At 36.1% G+C, this 21,490-nt stretch overlaps 1 protein-coding gene across 1 annotated transcript in view; it reads left to right on the top strand.

Moving 5' to 3' along the window:
* LOC118191494 (leukocyte elastase inhibitor-like) overlaps positions 1 to 2,966 on the top strand; it is a 42,756-nt gene extending 39,790 nt beyond the window's left edge. Inside the window, exon 5 of the mRNA XM_035362331.2 lies at positions 2,058 to 2,966. Coding sequence (XP_035218222.1) covers positions 2,058 to 2,405 — 348 coding nt within the window. The 3' untranslated portion in view covers positions 2,406 to 2,966. The remainder of the gene's footprint in view (positions 1 to 2,057) is intronic.
* Positions 2,967 to 21,490: the final 18,524 nt, after the last annotated feature.

Below are 21,490 nucleotides of genomic sequence, written 5' to 3' on the forward strand. Positions count from 1 at the left end.
CTGATTTGCATCACTACTGCATCGATGCAGCATCATTTGTCTTGTGATGCTTCTTTGGCGAAATGAAGCAACTCCAATGATGGAACACAGCAATAACTTTTATTTAACACTCAAAAAAATGGCGACATACAAACAAGAAGAGAAACATATTCTAACATTTAAAAATAAATTACATTCTTCGTGCGAGAGTCGCACGAGGCACTCGAGTCTGGTTTCAAATATTGCCATTCACAAATACCTTAATGTTCATCTATTTAAATTATTTAAACTACAAGATTTTAATATTATTTAAAGCTGTTACAACCTCTTCCCCAACGGAGAGACTTTTACTGAAGGGAAAAGTTCTGTAAATTTCGAAAGTTTATAAGCTCGGCTTGCTCAATTGCTTAAAGAGAAAAGATAACTTCTCTCATAAGTTTCCAAATTTTCAGGCCGAAAATTTTAAGTTTTAAACAAATATTTTTACACCACATTTAAATAGGAAGAAAATGGACAGCTTTGAAATTAGTCTTCTTTTTTTTTTTCTTGACGGCGCCTAGATCTCTTCCATGGCGGACCAGTTCCTCGGCTATATTTCACAGCAAAGCCTTTCTTCAGTTCATCTGTGCCTTTCGGATAATATTCATTTGTCATTTGCTTTCAACATTTGTTTTCTTTGTCTATTAGTAGCGGCATTGATATTAAATCGAAAGCCGAAAGATGATGATAACGTTGCATTGCAACATGATTCTCAATATTAATTTCTTTATCGTTTTTCAAATTTTCGTAAAAATCTTCCACGTTTAATTCCGGTGATTTAACTTCTTCTTCAAAGATATCTTTGGATGCTTTATTTTCTTCCTTCATCGGTTCCAAGATCTTCTCTTCAACTATTTTTCTTTTCCTTTGAGCTCTAGTAGAAACGGCATTAAAATGGTATCACTAAGATTACCTTCAAGTGATAAACTAATAAAATAAGGCAGTTCAGTGTTAACAGGAAGTAATAACCTGCTATCACTAATATTACGTTCAGTGATGAACTAATAAAATAAGGCAATTCAATATTAACAGGAAGTAATAATCTGGTATCACTAATATTACGTTCAGTGATGAACTAATAAAATAAGGCAATTCAATATCAACAGGAAGTAATAACCTGGTATCACTAATATTGCGTTCAGTGATGAACTAATAAAATAAAGCAATTCAATATTAACAGAAAGTAATATTCTGGTATCGCTGATATTGCGTTCAGTGATGAACTAATAAAATAAAGCAATTCAATATTAACAGGAAGTAATAATCTGGTATCACTAATATTATGTTCAGTGATGAACAAATGAAATAAAAATACGCACGATTATTCGATCTCGGTCGGTGCCTCCAAAATAATTATGACTGTGATGCTTCTTTGGCGAAATGAAGCAACTCCAATGATGGAACACAGCAATAACTTTTATTTAACACTCAAAAAAATGGCGACATACAAACAAGAAGAGAAAACATATTCTAACATTTAAAAATAAATTACATTCTTCGTGCGAGAGTCGCACGAGGCACTCGAGTCTGGTTTCAAATATTGCCATTCACAAATACCTTAATGTTCATCTATTTAAATTATTTAAACTACAAGATTTTAATATTATTTAAAGCTGTTACAGTCTGTGAAAATGAGAACATCCTTCCAAAAAACGCGCATTTCTTGTAATTCATTTTCACGTGAACCGCAGTCTAACATACTATTTTCAGTTTTTATAACTTTTTAAAATTTGAACGCGTTTTTGTACCATCTGATACATAACTGTGTAGAAAATAAACATGATTTTTGAACTGAAATACATACTGGGATATCAAAAGTTTAATATATTTGGTTCGATATTCCCTTTATTGTGAAGGTCTGTTTTCGAACTCGCAGTATTTCCTGGTATGCCTTTACCTCCAGTATTTAATTTGGATGGTAACTTGCTAAGTTGTTAACTAGATCTTTTGCCATTATTTAAATTTTTCTAGTCATTTAGATTTTGCTGGGTCATTTAAACAAACAAAATCTGCAATAAAAATTTTCTTTGCATTTTCAGATGCCAAGGATCAAAGTGAAACAAACACATGGCAATTTAACGAAAGCACTATTTAATTTGGGCTTGGTGGACCTGTTTACACCTGGTTATGCCAATCTCTTTGGCATCAGTAACTTCGGATGGCTTCATGTCACCAACGTCACGCATGCTGCCTATGTAGAAGTGCTGGAAGCACCAAGTTCTGCACCAGGACATAACACCACAGAGCACAACATTTCTGTCATCTTGGACAGACCTTTCCTGTGGTTCATCATGGATAATGTAGCCGGATTGGCTATTGCAATGGGGAAAATGGTAAAACCAACTGATGAGAACTGGACTGATTTTCCAACAACTCCTGGTATTTAAAAAATCCACCGAAAAATATTCTATGTTCTAATATTCTGAAGGAAAAAAAGGTAAAATCGGAGTAATAAGAAAAGTAGGAGAAAAGCTAAAAAATAGAAAATGGAAAACTTTCAGTTCCAAAATTATACTCAGTTTTGTCTCAAACATTCAGTAAAACAATTTTTAAACTTCTATCAGGGTTTGGAAATTGGAAATTAACTACTTTTAAATTCTCACTGTTGCCATTCCTGGATTTCTTTGAAACTTATTTTTAATCTATTCGTTCTAATCTATCCTAGAGTGAAAGAAGAATAAAATGGCAGCAAATAAATAAATAAATAAAAAGATTTAAATGCGGAAGAAATATAAAAATAATTTGAAATTTTCCTTTGTTGTTTTTGTTTTTGTTTTATGAATTATGTATTTTACTTGGAATGTTAATTTTGACCGCTCCCCAGTACACTGCGTATTTTGTCATAAAGCTACAAAATATATTTTATTTTCTGAATTATTTTTTCCTGTAAATATGTGAATTATATTGTCCGTTTATTATGAATTTTTTAATAAATAATAATTATACTGAGCAAAGACTTTTATTGAATTCTTAAATAAATTAAATTTCACATATCTGGCGCAACCATCAGGATAACATGACTGACCTGTAGTGTGTGTTGGTTTGTGCATTAGCACTGAAGGCATAATGAGTAAGTTTCCTCAGGCGCAGTTTTCATTAAAGAATCATAAGTCAAAAAATTAACTACGAAATCTTTATTTAATAAAATAGGAGAATTTTGCTTAACTTAAGCATAACAAAAAGTAATAATCTTCACATACATTAAAACACTGAATTATCGAAAAGGAGATAACTTACATAGAATCATCATCAGTCCTAAATATCATCAGGCTTACCTATTTAGGCAATAAGAAAAAAAAAAAAAAAAAAAAAGGAACGTACGTTGACACAATACCTGAAAGAGATAGCACTAACTGAATTAGACCTTTGGCCCAGCTGCAAATAGCTTATAAGGTGAGAATCGAATGCACTCCACGTAGCTAAGGTGAAAGTCAAATATACTGCATTGCACACGAACTTTACTTTCTCTCGCGAATATATATCTTGGCGCACGTTCGTTTCGTATACCTTTCGAGTTTCATTATGCAAAATACCTAAATTTATGCTAACATTGCCCCCGTTTTGCTAATGAAACTCATATCAATTGCAATTCATTCCTGCAAAACTGAAATTTAGCTTTAGGAATTGGCTTAGTCATAATATCAGCAACCATTTGCTCTGTTGAAAGATAAGCAAGTTTTACTATTCCTTTGTTATTCAAGTCGCGTATATGATGAACTTTTGTATCAATATGTTTTGTGCTCGAACTGAATTTTTCAGATTCTACAAGTCTTATAGTAGACTGATTATCTTCAATAACCTTTATCGGTAGAGTTTGGGGTAGATTGAAATCTTCTGTTAATTTTAATAGCCATAATAGTTCTTGCGTAGCTTGCGATAGTGCAACATATTCAGATTCTGCTGAGGATAAAGAAACACAAGTTTCTTTTCTTGAAAACCACGAAATACAGTTTTTTCCTAATAAAATAACACTTCCTGATGTAATTTTCTATCTTCAATATCTTGTCCCCAATCAGCATCTGAGTAAACTGTAATATTAGGTTCTTTACTCGACGAAATTTGTAAGGATAGATTCTTTGTCGTGTTTAAGTATCTAATGATTCTTTTAACAGCATTCCAGTCCTTTTGACCTGGATTATTACACCTTCTGCTGAGTATGTGAGTTGAAGCTGTGATATCTGGTCCTGTGATAGACGATATATACAAAAGACTTCTAATAGCTTGGCGAAATTTATCATTTGAAGTTAGGAGATTTTCTTCCTTGTTTATAATAGTTTATTTCCATTGGTGTGCTAGCGGGTTTCGCTTTTCAAGTTGAAATTGCTTGACAAGTTGATTTATTTTGTTTTTCTGTAATAAGAGATAACTTCCATCTTCCTTGCGATTTATTTCCATGCCTAAGAAATATTTAGTTTCACCAAGATGCGTTATTTGGTAACGTTTCTTTAAATCATTAATTGTTTGAAGAATTAGTCCTTCTTCTGTAGAACTTATTAGGATGTCATCAACATACACTATTAAATTAATTCTTTTATCACGAACCACTTTTGTGAAAAGAAACGGATCTGCTTTGCTTTGACTGAACCCAAGATTCTTCAATGTATTTTCAATTTCTGCATTCCAGCAGCTAGCTGCTTGTTTGAGACCATAAATCGACTTCTGTAATTTACAAACTTTATGTCTTTCTTCCGTAACCACGAATCCTTCTGATTGTTCCATATATATTTCTTCATTTAAGTTGCCATACAAAAAAGCTGTTTTAACATCTAGTTGATGTACCTTGGCATTATTATACGCTGCCCATGCTAAGAAAACTCTTATCGTAGTGTGTTTCACTACTGGTGAAAACGTTTCATCATAATCACTGCCGTGTTTTTGAGTAAATCCTTTGGCTACTAAGCGTGCTTTGTATTTTATATTTTTACCAGTTTCATCATATTTTGTCTTAAACACCCATTTGCTGCCTACTGCATGTTTTTCTGGTGGTAATTCTGTAAGTATATAGGTTTCATTTTCTTTTAGAGAATGTATTTCTTCTTGCATAGCCTTGATCCAAGCTTCTTGTTCACGTTTTGGTAAGTTTAGAATTTCTTCAAAGCTTTCTGAATCTTTATTTTTAGGTAAGATTGATTCTTCGTCTTCTGCTTTATAAGAGAATCTTTCCGGTAGACCCCATTGGTTGATCTGCTAGAAACCCTTCTTTCTACATTTTCTTCACATTTAATTAACTCTTCAGAACTTTCTGAATCTTCTGTAAAATCATCGCCAAGAGATTTTTCTTCATTATTTTCTTCATCTTATTGCGAGTTATTGAAGTGAATTAATTCTAAATCTTCAGCATTATTTTCTGCATGTTTGTCAGATAAAGACGCGTTTTCTGAAAATTTAACAGTTCTACTTACTATTATTTTCCTTCCACCTACATAAATCCTGTATCCCTTACTTCGTAACTCGTATCCTACGAATATTCCTTCTTCAGCTTTGTTGTCGAATTTACGCCGTTTTATTTTGTTCACATAATAAAATGCTTTAGAGCCAAATACTCGTAAGTGACTTAAGTTTGGTTTTCTACCATTCCACAATTCATATGGTGTTCTATCTGTGGCTTTAGTTGGTAACCTATTTTGAAGATATGCGGCAGTAGCTGTTGCTTCAGCCCAGAATCCTTTCGGTAATTTAGAGTTTATTAGCATAGCTTTTGTCATTTCTATTAAAGAGCAATTTTTCCTTTCTGCGACGCCGTTCTGTGCCGGACAATAAGGAACCGAAGTTTGATGAAAAATACCAAGTTTCTTTAAATAATTTTCAGTAGTTTCGTTACAGTATTCTGTACCGTTGTCGGATCTGAGAACCTTTATTTTCTTTCTAAATTTATTTGTTGTCGATGCAACATACTGTTTAAGTTTGTCGAATACTTCATCTTTTGAAGTAATAAAATAAATTTGAGTATAACGCGAATAGTCATCAATGAAAGTTACGAAAAATCTTTTCCTTCCTAAGCTGTTGACTTCAGTTGGCCCATACAACATCTGTGTGCACTAAATCCAGTGGATTTTTAAATCTAAAACCAGTTTTGGGGTAAGATTTTTCAGTTAGTTTCGCTTTTACACAAGTAGAACATTCCACACTATGAGTGCATTTGCCAAGTTTAATGCCGTCTGCCAAATCATTTTTCTTCGGTGTTTTTATGGCATCTACAGTGAGTCACAAAATTGAGGGTACACTCCATTCTATGACAGAATTCATGTTTAGAATGAAAACAAAAACTGTCAGATAAAGACAGTCACCAAAACCTTTAGACGAGGATATAGAAAGATACCTAATCTTAATATTTATTCATGAATAGACATAAAAAAAATGCATGAAATACAGAAACAAAATGTACAACAGAAATCGTCAAAAATCTGACCTCACAAAATTGATGGTACATGTAATTATTTTATTACATAAATTATAAAAAAACAACACATTAATATTTTGTAGCATACCCACTGGCTTTGATGACAGATTCCAGCCGCCGGGACATCGAATAGACAAGATTTTTCGTAATTTCGGGTAAAATGTTTTCCCACTCCACTTTTAGTACATGCTTCAAATGTTCTTTACTTGTGATCTGATGTTTTCGGACCTCTTTTTCAAGGTGGGACCACAAATTTTCGATCACGTTCAAATCAGGAGATTGAGGGGGTGTGTTCAGCTGATTTCGGCAGTGATACAGCAGCCATTCTTTGACAGTATTTGCTGTATGCTTTGGATCATTATCCTGTTGAAATGTGAATTTTGATCCTAGTCCCAATTGAGTAGCACTGTCCTTCAAATTATTTTTCAATATATTAAGATAACCCATTTTATCCATTATTCCATCAATAAACACTAGCTTTCCAACTCCCGATGATGCCATACAGCCCCAAACCATTACTGACCCACCTCCATGCTTCACAGTTGGAATTGTGTTTCTTGGATCTAAAGCTGAATTTTTCTTGCGCCATACCATACGATGACCGTCACTGCCGAAAACATTAAATTTACTCTCATCGCTGAAAATAACTTCATTCCAGAACTCTTTAGGCTTTATAATGTGCTCTTTAGCAAATTTTAATCTCTTAGCTCTATTTATTTTACTAATGAAGGGCTTTTTGAGAGCTTTTCTGCCATTATAACCAGCCCTTCTGAGGATTCTGTGCACTGTTTCTGCAGAAACAGATTTACCCACAGTTTCCGAAGTACTTGTGGCAATTTTTGGGGCACTGATTGTAGGATCAATCCTTACCTTGTGTACAATTCTCCTCTCTGCTGCTGAACTAAGAATTTTCTTCCTGCCTCTCCCTGCTTGGTTTTCCAGTGTACCATCCTTTCTAAATTTTTGAATGATTTTTCTAATACAATTTACACTTCTTCCAAGTATTTCTCCTATTTTTCTCAAAGATTTGCCTTGATTAGACAGATTAATGGCCAGTTTTCTTTCCTCAATCGTCGTTTCTTTCCTATTCTCCATATTTGTCACACAGAAAGGTAGCAAGCTCAAATTTGAAATATTTGGATACTAAAAGGTTGTATTTTTGTATAAATCTTAGATACAAATTATTTTTAAAATTTTACTGGTAGTTTTACACAGTCATTTAAGAAGTGCACTCTCAATTTTGTGACTTTCAGAAGTTGAAGATTTTCGTTTAAGTAATATAATATTTTTTAACGGAGTTTTATAACTTATTTTTGTGTAGTTAAGATGAAAAATGTATATTTTTTAATGGGACAAAACTAGGAAAACTTGCATAATAATTTCTATTCTTAATAGCCTACAAATTAAGTTAGCATTAAGTGTACCATCAATTTTGGGACTCACTGTATATTTCTGTGGCCTAATCTTTGATGCCATTTTAGTATACAGTTCGTATTAGAACATGAAACATCATTAGCTAAGTTCTAGAGTTGTTTCTCGTCAATTGAGTTTACGGTCAATTTTTATAAACCTTGCTGAGCGTTGCCGTCGGCTACGAGTATATTGTTATGCTTTATGTAACACTTCAGTTAACTATCAAATGTAACAATGCTACCTTTATTCGTAACAGATTGAACAGAAAGTAAATTACTATCTAAACCTGGTGCATACAATACATTTTCTAATTTTATTTGTGTAACCTGACCCTTTAAGTTTTGAACTTTAAAATAGCCTTCACCAATGCCATAAGTATTTAATTTAGCACCATTGGCTACAGTTACTGTTTGTTTATTAGAGTCATTTAACCGAGAGAAAAAATTCTTATCACTCGTCATATGAGTTGAGGCTCCTGAGTCGATAACCTATTCTTGCGTTTGCGTGTTTTCATGTTTATTTTCCACTTTTAGAACTTGATTAAACTGAATCTGCGAATTTTCAGTTTCAATACTTTTAAGATACTTATTTTCTTTAAGTTTTGTTGTGTTTTCTACACTTTGCGTATTTGCTATTTGGCATGTATTACTTTTATAATTTTGAGAATAATTTCTTTCTTTACTGTTACTTACATCTGTTTTCGGGGAAGTTCTAGCGTTGCGTTTTAAATGAAAACAGTCATTTATCGTATGGTTATCTCTCTTACAATAAGTACAATATCGTGTAACATACTTTGATTTATTTTCGCTTTTACTTTTTAAAGCAACTGAATCGTATTTTTGAACTTTCTTAGTTTCCACACGTCTACAATACTCATCTGTTAGTTTGTTTTTAACATATTCTAGCGACAATTCAGCTTCCGATTTACTGTCTATTGCAGTTATTAAGGAGTTGTATGAATTTGGTAAAGAACATAGTAATATTGCTATTAAGTTGTTTTCTTTAATTTCTTCACCTATACTACGCAGCTTTTCAGCCAATTCTAGTACTCCTTTGATATGTTCCTGCATTTTAGAACTTTCATTATATCTAATGGAATATAGTTTTCTAAGAAGAAATAACTGGTTTGTTAAATTTACACGTTCATGGACACATTTTAGCTTCTGCCAAACTTCTTTTGCAGATTTACTATGCAAAACATGGATAATTTGCGAATCCGAAATGTTTAGGCATATTAAAGCTTTAGCTTTACGATCATTCTTTAACCAAATATCAGTATCAGTAACAGTTCCCGGTTTTTCTTCGAATACAACATCATCTAAACCTTCTTTTATTAGAAGTTGTTCTATTTTAAATTTCCACACTGAATAATTTTCATCTGTTAACTTTTCTATACAAATTGATTCTTTTAGAATAGACATTATTATATGTTACAATTATTCTTATGAACTTTGTAACTAGTATTTTCAACAAAGAGTTTTAACACTTTATGCCCCTGGAATTTTACAACATTAGCATTTCCACAAGGCAATTACCCTATTCAGTCTCATAATCTTTTGTTGGTTTGTGCATTAGCACTGAAGGCATAATGAGTAAGTTTCCTCAGGCGCAGTTTTCATTAAAGAATCATAAGTCAAAAATTTAACTACGAAATCTTTATTTAATAAAATAGGAGAATTTTGCTTAACTTAAGCATAACAAAAAGTAATAATCTTCACATACATTAAAACACTGAATTATCGAAAAGGAGATAACTTACATAGAATCATCATCAGTCCTAAATATCATCAGGCTTACCTATTTAGGCAATAAGAAAAAAAAAAAAAACAGGAACATACGTTGACACAGTACCTGAAAGTGATAGCACTAACTGAATTAGACCTTTGGCCCAAGTGCAAATAGCTTATAAGGTGAGAATCGAATGCACTCCACGTAGCTAAGGTGAAAGTCAAATATACTGCATTGCACACGAACTTTACATTCTCTCGCGAATATATATCTTGGCGCACGTTCGTTTCGTATGCCTTTCGAGTTTCATTATGCAAAATACCTAAATTTATGCTAACAGTGTGCCTAGTGAGATGTGAAGCAGGTGGAATAATAATAAATAATATATATATATATAATGTTTTATATAAAATCATTACTATTAACCTCTGAATGCTAAAGGTTAAAATATTGATTTCTTTTAAACCTGTACACTGTTACTAAATTTTCGTAATTTCTCAACATAACATTCATATGAATTACAGATCGAAAAATTCATATATTAAAATGAAAGAGGAGGCGCGAACATTATTGAGCTAATTTTAAGATGTCGTTCAATTGTTTTCTTAACCTAGGTTGTACTCTCACAGCTTAGCTAACTCTAAGTCTCACAGCTTAGCCTAAATCGCCTTTGATTAAGAGCTGTTGAGAGCGCTCATTACTTCTCGTGCAAAAAGAATTTAATTTTATTACATGTATACTTCATATGAAAAAAGTATAATCCTTTACATCTGTATGTTTTATTTCGTATACCTGTATTTTCTACATTAAACGAATTGAAAAATTCCTCCTCTTTTGACACCATCTTCATTATCGTTATTATTTTCGCTTAATGTGATAAATAAATTTTTGATAATTGAAATCAAATAATACATTATCTTCTATTTTTTTTCATAAAAATTACCATTACAATAATAAAAATCACGAAATTTGAAAATTAAATAAATTTCCGAAATAAAATAACTTGCAACTATTCAAAGTGGGAAAAAAATAGCAGTATCAATAAAATCTTCGTAATAGCGACGACACGAACTTTAAAAATCAATGAAAGGGCCAAAGCCAGTTTAGGAAAAAAAAAAAAAATATATGTAACGTCCAAGAAAGTTGATTATTACCACCACATTTGTCAAATGCAAAGTCCAACTGGAGAAATGTCTCATCATATTTTCTTTTTCATGTCTTAGATGCCTCTAAATTAGTAGATCCAATTTGAAAAGACCTTGTAAGCATTGCCATCAGCGTTAATGTCTTTGTTATTCATGTTGAATAATTTACCCATGATTTTTTTTTCTCCTAAAATATAAGCATAACAACAGCGCTAGCAATAATTACTTAAATAAACATCAGTCTTGGTCCATTAAAATAGTAAAATACAATATTGTACCATTCTTGCGATGTGCACAGTTCTTGCAATGAAAGAGAAATAACTGAAACTATAGTAAAAAAGTATTATCACTACAGTATAGTCTGTTACTTTAAAATAGACACTTCAAGGTTATACCCTTAACCTTTCGATCTTAATTTGTGTCAACATCACTGAGCAGATAGTATTAGGGAATTTTAGCAAATAAAAAGATTCGAAATTTTTTTCGCAGCCAGTCTTTACCATAGTTACGAATCAAGGTTTGCGAAAAGAAATGGCCTTGAAATGCCATTCTAAAGTAACGAACAACTGTCTCAGAGTCGCCTTCACACGCTTTTATGGCACAGGATATTATGTAGCCTGCGTTTGCCACATATTTTGATCCTGAAATAGCTTATACGCTGAAATTGTAATGCTACAATACTAAGTGGCATTTTTCAATATGCAAATATAACTTATAGCTCAGTTTGGCTAGTATTACAATTTCATTATTACTGTATAGGAAATAAATACAGTCAAAAGTCGTTAATTCGGACACCCATAATCCGGAATGATCTATAATCCGGACCTCAAAGCTACAAACTTTCTGCGCATGCGTCGCTTTCACGCATGCGCACAGGCGTTCACGAGTGCGCGCAAGACCTTTACGGCTGCGAATAAGTTTGTGCGCATGCGCGTTTAATGTGTAACGGACGGTATAAACTAAGCTAAAATTATCTAATTCAGTTAATGTTGCAGATTGCGTTGTTCCTTAACCTTCGAATTGGATCCGGCTTATTATTTTTTGCAGACTGTTAGATCAGTTTCATAAAAGTAAGCTTGAATTTTCGATTATGTCAAATAGAATTTCCGATATATATTTACGAATATGTAATTTGTATCTACAAAGCGAAAGTATGTTTCGAAATCCGAAATCTGTTTATCAATTTCACGCCGCGGATTGGAAGTTGATCTGACAGCACTATCCTTATCTTCAGGGCAGATGTTTTCATTTTATTTGGCTTATAATTCCTAACTAAGTGTAGTATTTCATCTCGATGTACTCCGTCTTTGATATGATTTAAATCAAGTTCCTCGTCATTATAATTCGCTTCCGATAGTGAAGAAAGTGACCCAGAGGTTATTGAAAACGAAAACATTTCGATTGACAAATTAGTCGGTATTCTCAACACAGCAATTATAGGACTTGAACAGCGGAACTTTGTAACTAAACAAGAAATTATATATGTTTAATAGAATTAAAGAGAAAGTATTATCACATGAAACGAAGCAACTTGCATTGAAAGAAATGTTTAATAAAGTAAACAAATAAATATTTTTTCTTTTTGTAAATTTTGATACCCTTTAGATCATAATTGTTCTTTATTTCATAAATTACGGTTTCATATTTTTAATTTTGTAATTTCTGCATGCCATCTTACCAGATTTAAACTGATGATCTATAATCCGAAAAAGTCGATAATCCGGAACCGCCGAAGTCCCGACGAGTCCGGATTAACGACTTTTGACTGTAAATAAATAAGTAATAAAATTTTTAAAAATCTGAAAGCTTTCAGATTTTATAATACGCCCAAACGTTTTTTTTTTTTTTTTTTTTTTTTTTTTTTTTTTTTTGCATGTTCATTTGCAGACACATACACGTTTAAAGAGCATTTGGTTAACTTCCATTTGGAGTAAAATTATTTGAAAACAACAAATCTTTGGAATTTCCAATATAGCCTTGAGAGCTGGAGATAATTTTTTTTTCCATTGCTCACTTTGAAATCGTTGAGTTTTTTAATCATAAATTTGTTAAAATTTTACAAAATATGAAATAAGCAATAAAATAAATTCCGAATTCGGGCTTCCAGGTGCCCATATTTGGGTGGATGTTATGTTATTCAAAATGTGTTGACTTTAAGTACCTTTGTTTTTTCACAATGTGAAGAAAAAAAAAATACCTTCATGTAGATTCTTCCTTATTTAGTGTCTTTCAATATAACAGAGGTCGATAATATTTGTTGGCAACAATTTGATTAGTGATTCGGACATTTAAAGTGATTCGACGCAAAATGCCGTTTCGAGACTAATAGCCTTTCTGGGCTAACGCCTATTTGGGCTAAAAAAGAGTTATACATTAAATTAAAGGCAATAAAAGGATTGTGACTGTTTCTTTAAATTCATGTACCTAAATTAAATTTACGACTCACAGTTTAAGAAACACGGTTCTAGAACAAGGTAGAAAAATTGGTCAAATACGCTGGTTACTAAATGAAGATATTCAGTGAGTAGCGAAGCAAGAAAGATTGGTTACATATCCTTAGCTAGGACATTCAGAATGAAAAATATTTATGTTATGAAAATAATTTTAGAAACAAATGTTATTCGATTATTCTAAGACGCAAGGCGCAAAGAAAAACTTAATTTGATTTTAAAAATGGTAAATTATGTGTTCTAAATCAGTTACCATTTAGGAATGTTTATTTCGATGTTATGAAGTAAATATCGCACGCTTTGGAAAAAAAGACTCATTGAATTATTATTTTATATATTGTTGCGTGCGTACGGGTTCGTTATGAAATGAATGCACAAGTCCGATGAAAAATGAACAAAAATTTATTATTATCACAACAAAAATGCTTAAATTTTCTCAAATTATCATGCAGTATTACAATATCTCACAGTAATTATCTTTTAACTACTCAAATGTCCAATAGAACGTAATTCAAAACAGCTAAAGAACGCTAATCCGCGAATTCGCTACAATCAGCAACAGTAGTTTTCTAAACAACAACAAACTAAGCAACTACTGCAAACTGAGATGTTTTCCTCCTTTTATAAGATTTTAAAATCACGCGCTAGAATTTTCCAGCACTTTCTCGAAATCAAAAAGAGATATTTATTTATTTAACGCACGCGCTCTTGTATTTTTAATTTTTCCGGCTTAGCTTTCTTTTAATATTCGTCACGCGCTGCACTGCGCGAGAAATAAAACCATTTAATTTATAATTGAACTAACATTAGCTTTTTAAATACCAAATTCGTAACACTGCCACCTTCCCAAGGACTGCACGTCCCGGACAGTACAATCCCTGGACAGGAAGCTAAACTTACAACTGTGGCATAAATGCAACTGAGGCATAAACATTACATTACAATATCAAACAATATAAACAATAAATGCAATAACTAACTTAAACAAATCAAATGCTATCAAGTACTAAATACAAAACAAATACTAAATACAAATCAAATACTAAATACAAATCAAATACTAAATGCAAATCAAATACTAAATACAAATCAAATCAAATATACATTTATAAACAAAAAGGACCATGGTCTGATACTATTTACAATTATTTACATTACGTACTATGGCCATAGTAATGAGCTAACCTGTCGTAATGAACGACTTTAGGTTTAGATTTCGAAGACTTACGAATCCGAACCACGACGTCATTCTGTCTTTTTAGGACTGTATACGGGCCATCCCAAGGTGACTGTAATTTCGGACAAAGTCCTTTCCGTCGAGTCGGATTCCACAACCACACCTTGTCTCCTTCGTGGAACTGATGTTCAGTAGCTCTTGTGTCGTAGCGGGTCTTCATCTTCTCCGTCGCCAAGCTGTCTCGCTCTCGTGCAAAGTTGTGCATCACTTCAAACCGGGCCCGGAGATCTTGAATATATTCCTCAGACGATGAAGGAGCATCCGGAGGGCGGCCAAACAATAGATCACAAGGCAGACGAAGGTCACGACCGAAGAGCATCTGTGATGGAGAATAGCCGGTAGTCTCGTGGACAGCACTGCGGTAAGCCAGTAAAAAGAGTGGTAATTTCTTGTCCCAGTCCTGTTGGTTTCTGGAAACCACTAATGAGAGGTTATTAAGGATGGTTCGATTGAACCTCTCTACCATGCCGTCCGACTGGGGATGCAATGGCGTCGTTTGAGTTTTGTCAATGCCGAGTAGTTTGCATAGTTCTTTGATTACTGCCGAGGCAAAATTCCTTCCCTGATCGGAATGTAACTGAAGAGGCACTCGGAACATGGAAATCCAGTGCTGTATCATTACCTCAGTTACTGTGACAGCCTCTTGATCAGGAATAGGATAAGCTTCAGGCCACTTGGTGAAGTAATCAATGACAACGAGTATGTATTTGTTGCCATCAGCAGTTCGTGGCAGAGGTCCCAGGATGTCAAAGGCGATACGTTCAAAAGGCGCCCCTACGTTGTAACGTTGCAGCTTGCCTCGGCTGCGTCTCCTCGGTCCTTTCCGACCTGCACAGGCATCGCAAGATCGGCACCACTTTTGCACGTCATCCTTTGCATTATTCCAGTAAAAGCGCTCACGAACTCTCTGCAAGGTCTTCATTATTCCAAAGTGACCTCCAGTAGGGGTGCTATGTAACTCTTTAAGGACATCAGGAATGCGGGATCTTGGAAGTATAAGTTGCCATCGGAACGTCTTCCCATCATCCGATTCGAATTTCCGGTATAAGACGCCGTTTCGAATGTGAAGTGAATCCCAGAGTGCCCAATATTGTTTGGTTGTAGGACTACAGATAGAAATGTCCTGCCAGGTAGGTTTTCTGTTTGATGAGTCCATTAAATCAATTATGGGTTTAATGTCGCGGTCTTCCAGCTGGTCTTTCCTGACTTCATCATCACTCCACGGTTCTCGATCAGCCGATGTTGATGTTGTAATTTGTCTTGCGACCGGAGTCAGCAGCTCGTATTTCGCTTCCACCCTGGAACAATATGGCAGCTTTCTTGGCAAGGTCTTCTAGACAGGGCGTCGGCGTTTCCGTGTGATGATCCCTTACGATGACGGATAGTGATGTCATATTCTTGGAGTCTCTGTATCCACCTGGCTATTTGACCCTCAGGATTCTTGAAATTTAAAAGCCAGGTCAATGATGCATGATCGGTGCGGAGCAGGAATTTTCTGCCGTATAGATAGTGATGGAACTGTTCTACAGCTTTGACTATGGCGAGCAACTCTTTCCTGGTGACACAATAATTCCTCTCCGGTTTAGACAGGCACTTGCTCCAGTATGCCACTACACGTTCTTGGCCGTCTATTTCTTGGGACAAAACAGCACCAACACTTTCATTACTCGCGTCGGTGTCGAGAATAAATGGTCGGTCAAGCTGAGGATACGTCAGGATTGGAGCAGATGTTAAAGCCTCCTTTAAGTTGTTAAATGCATCCTCGCATTCTTTTGTCCACAAGAACTTCTGGTTGCTCTCTGTCAGCTTGTGTAGGGGTCTTGCGATGGAAGAAAAGTCCTTCACGAATTTCCTATAGTAGGTGCAAAGCCCTAGGAAGCTTCTCAGCTGATGGACATTATCGGGACGTTTCCAGGATTTAACGGCTGATACCTTTTCAGGATCCGTGCGCACACCTTCTGCAGAGATGACATGTCCCAGGTAAGTCACTTCCTTTCGGAACAATTTGCATTTAGCGGGACTCAGCTTCAGATTGGCTTCTTTCAGTTTCTGAAGCACCTTCCTAAGATTTTCTAAATGTTCTTGAAAACTCTTTCCGACGATGATGATATGAGGCAGGCTTCGTAGGAAAGGCCTTTCAAAACAGTTTCCATAAGACGTTCGAATGTTGCCGGCGCATTACACAGTCCAAACGGCATCACCTTGAATTGCCAAAGCCCTTGTCCCGTAGTAAATGCCGTCTTTTCTCGGTCTTCAGGCTGTATTTCTACCTGCCAATACCCACTCTTTAAATCAAGTGTTGAGAACCACTTGCTTCCAGAAAGAGTGTCTAGAATGTCGTCAATTCTAGGAAGAGGGTAACTGTCTTTCTTCGTAACCTCATTCAACCGACGATAGTCGACGCAAAATCTTGTTGAGCCGTCTTTCTTTCTGACTAGGACGATGGGAGATGCCCATGGACTTACTGAAGGCTCGATGACATCGCCTTCTTTCATATCTTTTAACAGTGTTCGCACCTCTTCCTGTTTAGCAAACGGTAGACGTCTTGGATGTTGCTTGATCGGGGGATGATCACCGGTATCTATTCTATGTTTTATCAAACTAGTTCGACCCACGTCAGAATACGAGCGGGAGAAAACAACTTGAAGATCTTTAACGACGCGATCGGCAGCATTCTTCTCTTCATCGTTTAATTGCGTATTCTGAAGTAACTCTGATGTAATGCTTTCTGAAGACACGGATTCTTGGATGTTACTCTTTCTTTCAACGATGGTTACTGGAGTACATGTTGCAACCACTTCACCTTTCTTAATAACTCTCGACTTTTCAGTTACATTGGCGACTCTCACCGGGATAACCGTTCTGGATAGGTCGACGAGAGTTGAGGCTACTAGTACTCCTTTTGGGCTATTACAGTTATTGGGATATTCTATGATGCCGTAGCGGAAATTTCTGTTTTCGGCTATGGATCCAGGAAGTAAAATTTCTGTTCTTGCCGGTATTGTGATATTGTCTTGTGCTATGATTTTATGGACAGATTTAACTTCATCATTGACTCCAAATAACGCTATGTCCTCAGTTGTAGAATGCAATTCGTTATTTTTAAAGTCCAAGGAAAAATTGTATTTCCTTAGAAAGTCCAATCCGAGTATGCAAGAATCAGTGATCTCTGCTACATATGCCGTGTGATGGTAAGCGGCACTTCCAAACGTAATGTTAGCATTTACTTTTCCATCGATGTTGATCTTCTCACCGGACACAGTCTGTAGGGTAACGCAGGGCGGCGTCCAGATAAGTTTGCTTCCCAGTTGTTGAGCCAAATCTTTTCGGATGATGGTAACGTTGGCTCCTGTATCTATCGTCATATTGCAGGGAACTCCATTAATATGTCCTATTATGAAAACTCCATTACTGCCGCCTCTCACTGCAGAAATCTGAAGCGCTTTAAACTGGGGCTTTTCATGATCTGGCAACCTCCGCCCCGCGAGATGGCCACTAATTAGTTTCCCTGCTGTTTGTTAGGAGCGGTCTTAGCATCCGTGCCCTGGGGTGTTCTGCAGTTTCGTCGTATGTGTCCTTCAGCACCGCAGTTCCAGCACTTTACGGTCGGTTTCTTGTCACCAATATTCTGTCTCAAGGCGTTCAGTTGTCTAGTTAAATCGTCTAGACGAGCAGTGACTTGATCCCCTGGCTCCTGGACTTGAGCAGCTCTGACTGGATGGCGGTCTCGACGGGTGGCTTGCTGGCCTGCCTCAAATTTCATGGCATACACTAAAGCGCTTTTCAGATCTTTAACATCCGCCATTCGCAGTGCTTTCTGTATTTCAGGGTCCCGGATGCCATCGATGAAATATTGCAGGGACAGGATTTCCCTTGTTTCTGTCGGGCACTCTGAAAAGGCGTGATGTGACAGCCTTTCAACATCCGTGGCAAGCTCCTGAAGCGTTTCGGTGAGCTTCTGTTGACGAGATTTTAATTGGAGCCTGCTGTAGTCTTTTAAACATTTCTCGCCGAAGCGCAGCTCCAAAGCGCCGGATAGAGCTTCGAAATCTAGCCTTTGATTTTCGGGAAGCGTCTGCAGGATATCCGCTGCGTCTGCTCTCAGAGAAGCGGCGAGATGACAGGCCTTAGCTTGGGAATCCCATCCATTCGCATCCGCAACGATAGAAAATTGTGTCCTATACACCTGCCAGGAGGTCTTCCCATCATATGTAGATAGTTTCAGAACGGAACGAGCAGGCATCGATAAAAATTTGAAACCTTCAGACTTGTTTCCTACCGTCGCGATGCACTTCTTTAGGCTGTCAACTTCGTTGGCGACGGCAGCAGAAACCCTATCATCAATTTGTTGTTCGACGGCAGAAACTCTTTCTTCAATTTGTTGTTGGAAGGCCGAAACTCTTCCTTCGACTCGTTGCTCCACAGCCGACACTCTATCTTCTATTTCATCTTTGACAGAAGAAACCTTTTCTTCAATTTGCCCGACTTTATTTTCGACAGCTCCTATTCTGTCTTCCATAGCCTCAAATTTACTTTCTATTACGCAGGTTATTTCTCTTTTCATTTCGACTTGACCTGCTTCAATCTTTTCTTGTACAGCTTTTATGTCTTCTTTAAAAGTTACTTGACCAGCTTCCAACTTTTCGTGAACGGCTTCCATCTCCTTTTTAACGGATCTCATCTCTCCTTTAACGGAATCTTGGCTCAATTTCATTTCTTCCTTAACGGATTTGACGGCCCCTTCCATCTTTTCTTGGAAAGCAGCAAATGCAGTCATCATTTGCCTGAATTGTTCTTCCATCGCTCTTGTTATTGGCATTCAAATCCCACTTCTGACACCAAAAATTGTTGCGTGCGTACGGGTTCGTTATGAAATGAATGCACAAGTCCGATGAAAAATGAACAAAAATTTATTATTATCACAACAAAAATGCTTAAATTTTCTCAAATTATCATGCAGTATTACAATATCTCACAGTAGTTATCTTTTAACTACTCAAATGTCCAACAGAACGTAATTCAAAACAGCTAAAGAACGCTAATCCGCGAATTCGCTACAATCAACAACAGTAGTTTTCTAAACAACAACAAACTAAGCAACTACTGCAAACTGAGATGTTTTCCTCCTTTTATAAGATTTTAAAATCACGCGCTAGAATTTTCCAGCACTTTCTCGAAATCAAAAAGAGATATTTATTTATTTAACGCACGCGCTCTTGTATTTTTAATTTTTCCGGCTTAGCTTTCTTTTAATATTCGTCACGCGCTGCACTGCGCGAGAAATAAAACCATTTAATTTATAATTGAACTAACATTAGCTTTTTAAATACCAAATTCGTAACACTATTATACGATAGTGAAAGTAAAGTGTATGCTAAAAAGTGGGACACATTCACATATTTTTAAAGTAACCCGATAGCTCGTTACGTATCTTATGGCATTAGTTTGTTTATGATACACTTAAATCTTCAAACATGCACATTTGCGTGTGATTCATTGATCGATTTTTTACACTTTTTTGAGAAGCAACCCAATTTTCTTCATCGGATCGAATATAGCGAACCAACTTTTTTTGTGAAATAATCCATTTTACTGAAAAGTGGCCAACGAACTTTCAATGAACTTCTCTGATAAAATTGACTATCGGAAAGAAGATAAATGATTTCTTGAGGGATAAGAAAATTAAAGTACGCTGTAACGGATGTTTATCCAAGACCAAGAAAATCCTTGCACGTGTTCCGAAGGGTTGTGTTTTGAGCTCCTCTATCTTCTTTTTATATGCAAATGACATTCACCTTAACCTTGACAAAGATACTAAACTGGCCTGCCGCACAAATGACATCGCTATCTGGCACTCCAGCAGGGATATTCATGAATCTGAAACAGTGCTTTAGAAATCCCTAAATGGAATTAGAAGCTAGACGCAAAGCTTAAAACAGACCAATGCTGAAAGACTACTCTCTGTATCTTTTCAACAAATAGGAACAACAACAACACATATGAATCTGATGAATCCAAAATTATACACTGAAGGCAAATTCATAATGAAGACTACCAACATTGAAAATGCAACATCATGAAGGAATAGCCCAAAAATTATGGAAATTTCAATGTAGACGCACTTCACTGAATTATGGCAACAATGTGAAATGCCCAGCTCTCCAGCGCACTTTAAAGAAGACATAACGGAAGGACCCTTCAGAATGTTCAATTTTCATGCCGTTATTTCTGCCATGGAAATCATCATATAAATCATATTCTTGTCTCAGAGGACGCGTGTAATAGCAGAGAATGCCAGGCCGTCGTCAACGGAGGCAGTTCCAGCAGACGATTTTACGAGGGGCATCGAGACGATTTTACAAGGGATCGGACTGAGAAGGTCAGGTTGATCCATACGAAAAATCTCAGTTGACACACACCTGGACGCGTCCACAGTGCACCGGCTGTGGCGACGATGGTTGGAATAAAGGAATGTGTAAAGTACGAGAAGTGCCGGTGCAGTCAGAGTGACATCAGCACACATGGATCGATGCATTTGCCGACAAGCTGTGGTGCGCCCGCAAGCCACTTCTACATCCATTCTGCAGCATGTTCAAGACACCCTGGATGTTTCTATATCGATCAGAACCATTTGCCGTCGATTGGTGGCTAGTAGCCTGCATACGTGGTGTTCGTTAAGAAGACTGACATTGACCCCAAACCATAGACTCCAGCGTCTGCATTGGTGCCGGGCTCGAGCGATGTGGACGACGGAATGGCACAGGGTCGTGTTCTTAGATGAATCACGTTACAGTTTCTTCAATGATAGTCGCCGCGAATGACTGTGGTATCGATGTGGATACAGGTCCAATCCGGCAGAAATTGTGGAACGCCCCACCACGCGATAACGCGGAATCATGGTTTGGCGCGCAATAGCGTACGATTCCAGGTCACGTCTAGTTCGTATTCAAGAGGTTTGACGGTCTAACGATACGTGGATGATGTGCTGCAGCCCATGACACTCCCCTACCTTCAAGGTGTGCCCAATACCCTTTGCCAACAGAATAACGCCCGACCACACACTGCTAACATCAGCCAACGTGCTTTGCAATGTGTACTG

Source organism: Stegodyphus dumicola, chromosome 7 (genome assembly GCF_044657685.1).
Source record: "Stegodyphus dumicola isolate Sdum_Otavi_A_Nest chromosome 7, ASM4465768v1".
Taxonomy (NCBI): Eukaryota; Metazoa; Arthropoda; class Arachnida; order Araneae; family Eresidae; genus Stegodyphus; species Stegodyphus dumicola.